Source organism: Perca flavescens, chromosome 22 (assembly GCF_004354835.1).
Source record: "Perca flavescens isolate YP-PL-M2 chromosome 22, PFLA_1.0, whole genome shotgun sequence".
Classification (NCBI taxonomy): Eukaryota; Metazoa; Chordata; class Actinopteri; order Perciformes; family Percidae; genus Perca; species Perca flavescens.
In genome coordinates, this window is record NC_041352.1 from 25,498,121 (window position 1) to 25,508,120 (window position 10,000).

Genomic DNA, 10,000 nt, shown 5'->3' on the forward strand with positions numbered 1-10,000 from the left:
CTAGCTCAATAAGAATCAGGGAATCGGCCTAGAAAGTTGTAATCGGTGCATCTCTACAAAAAATGACTTGTTTTCCCAATACTCATTTCCAAAACCAAAATAAAAAAAAAAGAAATTTCCCAATGTCTGATGTTGGGGCTCGGATGAAAAATTCAGAAAAAAACCCGGATAACCAGCGTTTTAACGTTTTTACTTTTTCGAAATTTTTTTTTAACATTTGTGTCACTTTTTTTTAACATATTTGTCACTTTTTTACATTTTTTTAAACAACTGTGTCATTTTTTTGACATTTTTGTCACTTTTTTCATGTGTTTTATCAATAGTTTTTTCTTCAAATGCTATAAATTGACTAAAACACACCTGACCTGATCATTTATTTAACTTGAGAGCGTTGTACGGAACCATCCACGTTTGTCGACTTTTTCTGAGCCTTTTGAAGTTTGTAGGATTTTTCCCCCCAAATGTTTTAAGTTGTTTTTTAACATTTCTTACTTTTTTTGACATTTAAAATATTTTTTTTGATATTTTTGTCACTTTTTCAAAGTTTTTTTGTTCAATTGTTTTTTCTTCAAATGCTATAAAATTGACAAAAAAAAAGTTGATTAGAGAATAATTTAGAATAAAGACAATTTTTGTCACTTTTTCAACACTTTTTAACATTTGTGTCACTTTTCTTTAACATATTTGTCACTTTTTGACATTTTTTCAAACAACTGCGTCACTTTTTTAACATTTTTGTCACTTTTTTCATATGTTTTATCAATAGTTTTTTCTTCAAATGCTATAAAATTGACCCAAATTCAATGAAAGTAGTGACCTGATCATTTATTTAACTTTGAACCATCCACTTTATTTTTTTGGGACAATTTGTTTGAAAGAAAACCCAAATTTCTTGTATAGAAACTTTTCTCGTATAGAAACTTTTCTGGCTTTCCCCGATGTGTTTTTGTCACTTTTTTCAACGCTTGTCGACTTTTTCTGAGCCTTTTGAAGTTTGTGGGATTTTTTCCCCCAAATATTTTAAGTTTTTTTTAACATTTGTGTCACTTTTTTGACATTGGTCACTTTTTTGACATTTTTGTCAATTTTTTCAGATTTTTTAATCAATAATTCTTTCTTCAAATGTTATACAATGGACTAAAACACCCAAATTCAATGAAAGTAGTGACCTGATCATTTACAGTGGGGGAAATAAGTATTTGACCCCTTGCTGATTTTGCAGGTTTGCCCACTTACAAAGAATGCAAAAATCTACAATTTTAATCATATGTACATTCTAACAGTGAAAGACAGAATCCCAAAGAAAATTCCAGAAAATCACATCATATGAATTTATTAAAATTGATAACCATCTGATGAGGAAAAACAAGTATTTGACCCCCTGGACAAACAGCAAGTATTCTGGCTCCTACAAGCCAGTTAGTCTTTCTTTAAGACACAGCCCCAATCCGAACCAATTATCTACATCAAATATACCTGCCTCACCTCGTTACCTGTATAAAAGACACCTGTGAACACCCAAACAACCAGCATCCAACATCACCACCATGGGCAAGACCAAAGAGCTTTCTCACGGACATCAGGGACAAGATTGTTGATCTGCACAAGGCTGGGATGGGCTACAAGAGAATCGGAAAGCAACTTGGAGAGAAAAGATCAACTGTCGGTGCAGTTATCAGGAAATGGAAGAAGCACCACACAACCGCCAACCTCCCTCGGTCTGGGCCTCCATACAAGATCTTGCCTCGTGGGGTGTCCCTGATCATGCGAACGGTGAGGAATCATCCCAAAACCACAAGGGGGGAACTGATGAATCAACTGAAGGCAGCTGGGACCACAGTTACAAAAGAAACGGTTGGTAACACACTACGCCGTCATGGATTGAAATCCTGCAGCGCACGCAAGGTCCCCCTGCTCAAGAAGAAACATGTACAGGCCCGCATGAAGTTCGCCATTCACCACCTGGACGACTCAGAAGAGGCCTGGAAGAAGGTGATGTGGTCAGATGAGACCAAAATAGAACTTTTTGGCCTCAACTCAACTCGTCGTGTTTGGAGGGCAAAGAACACCGAGTACAACCCAAAGAACACCATCCCCACCGTCAAGCATGGTGGTGGCAACATCATGCTTTGGGGGTGCTTTTCAGCCAAGGGGACGGGACAACTCCATCGTATTGAGGGGAGGATGGACGGGCCATGTATCGTGGAATTCTGGACCGACATCTCCTTCCCTCAGTGAGAGAGCTGAAGATGGGTCGAGGATGGGTGTTTCAGCAAGACAACGACCCTAAGCACACGGCCAAAGCAACAAAAGAGTGGCTGAAGAAGAAGCACATCAAGGTTCTGGAGTGGCCTAGCCAGTCTCCAGACCTGAATCCGATTGAAAATCTTTGGAGGGAGCTTAAAATTCGAGTTGCCAGGCGACAACCTCGGAACCTGAATGATTTGGAGGCTGTCTGCAGGGAGGAGTGGGCCAACATCCCTGCCGAAATGTGCACAAACCTTGTCACCAACTATAAAAACCGTTTGACATCTGTGCTGGCCAATAATGGCTTTTCTACAAAATATTAACATGCTGTTTGTCCAGGGGGTCAAATACTTGTTTTTCCTCATCAGATGGTTATCAATTTTAATAAATTCATATGATGTGATTTTCTGGAATTTTCTTTGGGATTCTGTCTTTCACTGTTAGAATGTACATATGATTAAAATTGTAGATTTTTGCATTCTTTGTAAGTGGGCAAACCTGCAAAATCAGCAAGGGGTCAAATACTTATTTCCCCCACTGTATTTAACTTGTTGAGAGTGTTGTACGGAACCATCCACGTTATTTTTTTGGGACAATTTGTTTGAAAGATAACCCAAATTTCTCGTATAGAAACTTTTTGAAAATGGCTCGAATTTGAGCCGATGCCCAACCCTAGTTTTAACAAACCCTGGTCCCGGTCTGTCACCTGGGAGCTCCTGCTGGCCGTGCTGTAGGTGCTGGGCCTCCGTTTGGGCCACGGGTGGGGCAGGACGCCGCTGAAGGTCCCGCCGCTGTAGGTGCGGCCGCCCGCGCCCTCCACCACGTCCCCCGGCACGCTGTACTCGTCGTCGGCCATCTCGCCCTCCGAGCCGCGGCTCCGCAGGCGGAAGTTGAAGATGGAGGAGACCTGGCTGCTTCGCCGAGTCCTCGTGGAGAAGGAGCGAGCGAGGAGAGGGTGCAGCGGCTGCAGCAGGACGTAGAGAGGAGTACAAATAAAATATTAAACTAAACAAAAAGGAACGTAGAGGCACAAACACACCGACCAGACGGGGTGATCAGTCTCCCCGAGTGGGTCAAAAAAGGGCCTCGGAACACACACACACACACACACACACACACACACACACACACACACACACACACACACACACACACACACACACACACACACACACACACACACACACACACACACACACACACACACACACACACACACACACACACACACACACACACACACACACACCTTCATTCAATGTGTTTCTTTATTTTCATGACTATTTACATTGTAGATTCTCACTGAAGGCATCAAAACTATGAATGAACACATATGGAATTATGTACTTAACAAAAAGTGTGAAATAACTGAAAACATGTCTTATATTTTAGATTCTTCAAAGTAGCCCCCTTTGCTTTTTTTTTTGATAACTCTGCAAACCCTTGGTGTTCTCTCAATGAGCTTCATGAGGTAGTCACCTGAAATGGTTTTACCTTCACAGGTGTGCTTTGTCAGGGTTAATAAGTGGAATTTTTTCCCTTATTAATAAATAAGCAAAGGGTGGCTACTTTGAAGAATCTAAAATATAAGACATGTTTTCAGTTATTTCACACTTTTTTGTTAAGTACATAATTCCATATGTGTTCATTCATAGTTTTGATGCCTTCAGTGAGAATCTACAATGTAAATAGTCATGAAAATAAAAAGGAAACGCATTGAATGAGAAGGTGTGTCCAAACTTTTGGCCTGTACTGTATATATATATACTTCTATCAAAGTTCTTTTATATATCAGTCCTTCCAGAAAAAAGCTGAGTTTTTCTGTGATTGTTGACGGCAAAAATCCTCGATTGTGCGGCACGTTTTCTTAAAAAATGCGATGGAATATGCTATATGATAGTTAAGCAAATTTATGCGATGAAATTGCGGGAACTTGCAAAAATGAAAAAGAGAAAAAAAAGTGATTTCTCCCCCCCCCCCAACACCCTGCTTTTTGATGATGTTCACGTCACTTCATAACGTCACTTCATAACGTTCTCATGGCAACAGGGGAAAATGGCTGCTCTTGTGTGAAGAAAATACAAAAATGTTCAACTTCCTGGTAAGATATATTATGTGACTTTTTTGCAACAAAAATGTGGAGATTATGAAATCATGCAAGTCCCATAAATATGCAGACTTTGGCTGATCATGCATTGAATTATGCGATTGCATAATCACATTTTTCTGGAGAGACTGATAAATATATATTGAAATATGTGCAAACAAATATGTGCACGAGTTTCTGGTGTGTAAAGACGTAGAAAAACGCCACGCAGGCGCCACGCTCACGCAGCCACTAACTCTCTGTAATTGGGTATGGGATATCAGCTGATGCAGCCTGATTTAGAGCACCTGGACTTTGGGCGCTTTCTTTTCTTTGCTCTGTAGTACCTGGACTTATAACAGACCTTTTATAAACTTTGTCTTTGGTAACAAAGAAACTCGTGTGAACTTTAGCATACATTCGCTGGACACTTCTCTGGAAACATCTGGAAAGAATTAGGGATGCCCTTGTTGGCTTGGTTACAAAAGGATGATAGCCATTGGTCAAAGTATTGTTTCCTCCCCCATCTAGGTTACACACATTATAGAATATATACCATGTTCAAACAAAGAAAGTCAGAGGACCACTGGAGAATTGGGAAAACAGGTCCTCTCCGAGCTCTGCAGGGCTTGTCAATTGATGCTGATTTCTTCGATGTAAATAAACCTTTATAATCAAGAAACAGTGTCGGCGGATTCCTTTCCACACAGCAACGCAGCATCGCTACCGATTACACCACAGCTCTACTCTGACAACAACTGGATGCCCGGTCTCTTTCCCCATCTTTTGTAACCATGATCTTAACCTAGAGCCAGGTTTCTCCATAGACATTAAATATATAAGAATGGACAACCAGACCCCACGTCTCTGGACGGAGGAGTCCAGTGGAGGATATCAGAAGTCTCTTTCACGGTGCTGGCTGAGTGTTACTGAGCAGCCTCCAACTGAGCTTCAAGACGTAGATGTGACGTGAGCAACGTGTCTGAAAGTGTGAAGTCTTCTGGTAGCTGTGCCGAGAGAAATCTCAATCATTCCCAATCTTACAGAGACGAGGAGTGTAGGTATATGTAAGGAGATAACATAGACACAGGCTAATTACTGACCACTAACATGCTAGTTAACATTAGTAATTAAACCTAAACAGATAATGGAAGTCCAAACTGCCTGTGAGCTTCTCCTGTACTGTACGGTAATTCCTCTACTGTGTGACAGTAAGTCTCGTGGTTATGACCCAATCGTTAGCCTATTTTTATAAAAGCGTCTGCTACGGAGCCATAACGTGAGCTACAAGGTAATGGAGCCTTTTATACATTGTCGTGTTTCTTTAGAATTAAACATCGGACAAATAGAGTCTTTAAACGCTTCAGATGTAAAGTTATTCTCTGTCAAAGTGACGATAAAATGAATGGGAGTCAATGGGATGATTGTTGTAGCATCAAAATGGCGCCATATGAGGTTCGAGTTCTGAAGGGAAGCTTACCCCACCCTTGGGTTTCTCCCCCGTACCTTTGCCCCGTCCGTCATGTCCACCTGCAGCAGCTTCTCCTCCGATAGGTTGGCCTCCACGTCGGTCACGCCCACCAGCGCCTGGCTCCGCCTGCGCTCCTCCATGCCGTCCAATGGCAGGCCGAAGGGGGAGAGCTCTGGTGACATCATCGAGTCCGAGTCGGGAAGTTTCTGAACGGCAACCTGGTGGAAGACATACAGAGAGTGTGTGTGTGTGTGTGTGTGTGTGTGTGTGTGTGTGTGTGTGTGTCAAATGAAACATTATCAAAAAAGTAATTAGAAAAACCGAATTAAAAACACTTTTGTTAGAAATGTATATGAATGATACATGCTCATAAATCTCAAATGCCCCGAATAAAAACCTATAAAAATGCTGTAAAAATGTACAAAAAACACGGAAAAAAAGACACACAAACACATGCGCACACACACACACACACACACACACACACACACACACACACACACACACACACCTCGGGCACAGACACACACACACTCCGCACACACACACACACACACACACACACACACACACACACACACACACACACAGAGACACACACACAAACACATACTCCACAGAGACACACACACACACACACACACACACACACACACACACACACACACACACACCGCAGGAAAACACACACACACTCCACAGACACACACACGGACACACACACACTCTCCTCGGGCAGAGACACACACGCACTCCACAAACACACACACACACACACACACACAACACACACACACACACACACACACACACACACACACACACACACACACACACACACACACACACACACACACACACACACACACACACACACACACACACACACAGCCTCCCTCCCTTCCTGAGAGTCCTACTCCTTACCACATCGTCCTCTAGCCTACTATCTTTTCCTCACTCGCTCCCGTGGCCCTGTCATGGTCACTCGCCTCCTCCTCGCGGCTTCTTCCCTGTCATGAAGCGGTTTCTCTCTTCTCTCTCCTCGGCTTCAGGTAATGCTGATGTCGAAGCAGCTACTACAGCCCCAAACATGTCCGAAGTTTTTGAGGACTCCGCCTGTAGATTCTTAATCTTTTTCTCCTGTAATTTCTCTGCACCTCTCTTGCACTTTAGTGGTCGTGTGTCCATTTTAACGGTGGATGCTAAACTTCCAGCATAACTATTACAGCTCGTGTCGCAGGGCCGGGAGGCGTGGCCATGGTGGGATTCGTAAATTTGCGGCCCGGAGTGCGGAAAGGGGGTCCCTGGATTTGATTGGGTCAGGCCAGTGCCAATAAAGAAAATGAACCAATGGGCCGCTGGGAATTCTTTAGGGGCCGGCCCGGCCAAAAAAATTAAAAAAGGCCTATTTATATCAAGGGGGTAAGCTTCGCTTCAGAACTCGAGCCATCATGGCGCCATTTTGTTGCTAACTGGCCATCACCTCCTGTTAGCATTCCACTGACCGCCATTTTTTATTTACGTCACTTGACTGCGAATAACTTTACATCAGAAATGTTTGAAGACTATATTTGTCTGTTGTTTAGTTCCAAAGAAACACGACAATGTTTAAAAGGCTCCATTACCTTGTAGCTCACGTTATGGCTCCGTAGAAGACGCTTTTGTAAATATAAGCTAACGATTGGGTCATAACCAAGTGACCTACTGTCGCATAGTAGAGGAATTACCGTATAGTACAGGAGAAGCTCACAGGCAGTTTCGACTTACATGAGCTGTTTAGGTTTAATTACTAATGTTAACTGGCATGTTAGTTAGCAATAATTAGCCTGTGTCTATGTTATCTCCTTACATATACCTACACTCTCCGTATCTGTAAGATTGGGAATGATTGAGATTTCTCTCGGCACAGCTACCAGAAGACTTCACACTTTCAGACACGTTGCTCACGTCACATTCTCTCAGTTGGAGGCTGCGCAGTAAAGCTGGCCATCACCGGAAAAGTGCTTCTAATAGCCTTCACTGGTCTCCGTCCAGAGCAACGGGGTCTATTGGTCCATTATATACTGTCTATGATTTATATCGGCGATTCGGCCCAAAAGTGCGTCGGCCCACCGGGAAAATGCCCGGTATGCCAGATGGCAAGTCAAGCCCTGCATACAATCCGCAGACACACACACACTCTGCAGGCGCGCACACACACACACACAACACACACACACACACACACACACACACACACACACACACACACACACACACACACACACGCCAGCCCTGCTACTCTCTTAAAGAGATCGACATGAAGTGTAAACTCGAGGCCGCTCCCGAAGGAGCCATGACTCGAGTCAGCTCTGTAGTTTACCTGCTGCTCCTTCTTCAGCCGCTCCATGGCCACCTGGAACTCCCGCTCTTTCTGGCAGGCCTCGGCGATGGTGGCCTGGTTCTGCTCCTCGTACGCCATGGCCACCACGGCCAGGATGAGGTTGACCAGGTAGAAGGAGCCCAGGAAGATCACCACCACGAAGAACACCATGTAGGTCTTACCGGCCGAACGCAGCGTCTGCAAAGGGGGAATCAAACACAACCCAATGGTGCACGTTAGTCACCACAAACTCTCCAAACTGTGGTTCTCAAATGGGGGTACGTGTCCCCCTAGGGGTACTTTGGAGGACTGCAGGGGGTACAGGAGATATTTAACAAAATGTTTGATTTCAATTTTATTTATAAGGGACAATGTGCAATTTAAACATACAGTACAGGCCAAAAGTTTGGACACACCTTCTCATTCAATGTGTTTCCTTTTTATTTTCATGACTATTTACATTGTAGATTCTCACTGAAGGCATCAAAACTATGAATGAACACATATGGAATTATGTACTTAACAAAAAAGTGTGAAATAACTGAAAACATGTCTTATATTTTAGATTCCTCAAAGTAGTCACCCTTTGCTTTTTTTGATAACTCTGCAAACCCTTGGTGTTCTCTCAATGAGCTTCATGAGGTTTGCGTCGAGCTCAGCCGGGCCGGTTCAGACCGCTGAAACTTCACCTGCAACGTTGTAAAAGGTGACCTCTCCCAGGAGTCTAGTAAAGGTTACCTGGTGGTAGAGGTTCTCCCAGGAGTCTAGTAAAGGTTACCTAGTGGTAGAGGTTCTCCCAGTAGTCTAGTAAAGGTTACCTGGTGGTAGAGGTTCTCCCAGTAGTCTAGTAAAGGTTACCTAGTGGTAGAGGTTCTCCCAGGAGTTTAGTAAAGGTTACCTAGTGGTAGAGGTTCTCCCAGTAGTCTAGTAAAGGTTACCTGGTGGTAGAGGTTCTCCCAGTAGTCTAGTAAAGGTTACCTAGTGGTAGAGGTTCTCCCAGGAGTTTAGTAAAGGTTACCTAGTGGTAGAGGTTCTCCCAGGAGTTTAGTAAAGGTTACCTAGGGGTAGAGGTTCTCCCAGGAGTCTAGTAAAGGTTACCTAGTGTTAGAGGTTCTCCCAGGATACTAGTAAAGGTTACCTGGTGGTAGAGTTTCTCCCAGTAGTCCTAGTAAAGGTTACCTAGTGGTAGAGGTTCTCCCAGGAGTCTAGTAAAGGTTACCTAGTGGTAGAGGTTCTCCCAGGAGTCTAGTAAAGGTTACCTGGTGGTAGAGGTTCTCCCAGTAGTCTAGTAAAGGTTACCTGGTGGTAGAGGTTCTCCCAGTAGTCTAGTAAAGGTTACCTGGTGGTAGAGGTTCTCCCAGTAGTCTAGTAAAGGTTACCTGGTGGTAGAGGTTCTCCCAGTAGTCTAGTAAAGGTTACCTGGTGGTAGAGGTTCTCCCAGTAGTCTAGTAAAGGTTACCTGTGGTAGAGGTTCTCCCAGTAGTCTAGTAAAGGTTACCTGGTGGTAGAGGTTCTCCCAGGAGTCTAGTAAAGGTTACCTAGTGGTAGAGGTTCTCCCAGGAGTCTAGTAAAGGTTACCTGGTGGTAGAGGTTCTCCCAGGAGTCTAGTAAAGGTTACCTGGTGGTAGAGGTTCTCCCAGGAGTCTAGTAAAGGTTACCTAGTGGTAGAGGTTCTCCCAGGAGTCTAGTAAAGGTTACCTAGTGGTAGAGGTTCTCCCAGGAGTCTAGTAAAGGTTACCTAGTGGTAGAGGTTCTCCCAGGAGTCTAGTAAAGGTTACCTGGTGGTAGAGGTTCTCCCAGTAGTCTAGTAAAGGTTACCTGGTGGTAGAGGTTC

At 43.6% G+C, this 10,000-nt stretch overlaps 1 protein-coding gene across 1 annotated transcript in view; it reads right to left on the reverse strand.

Moving 5' to 3' along the window:
- Positions 1-10,000, reverse strand: part of LOC114549626 (sodium channel protein type 4 subunit alpha B) — a 345,707-nt gene that overhangs the window by 144,103 nt on the left and 191,604 nt on the right. The window contains exons 11-13 of the mRNA XM_028570008.1: positions 8,167-8,364; positions 5,840-6,022; positions 2,954-3,211 (exon numbers count right to left, since the gene is read on the reverse strand). Of these exons, the coding sequence (XP_028425809.1) occupies positions 2,954-3,211; positions 5,840-6,022; positions 8,167-8,364 (639 nt within the window). The remainder of the gene's footprint in view (positions 1-2,953; positions 3,212-5,839; positions 6,023-8,166; positions 8,365-10,000) is intronic.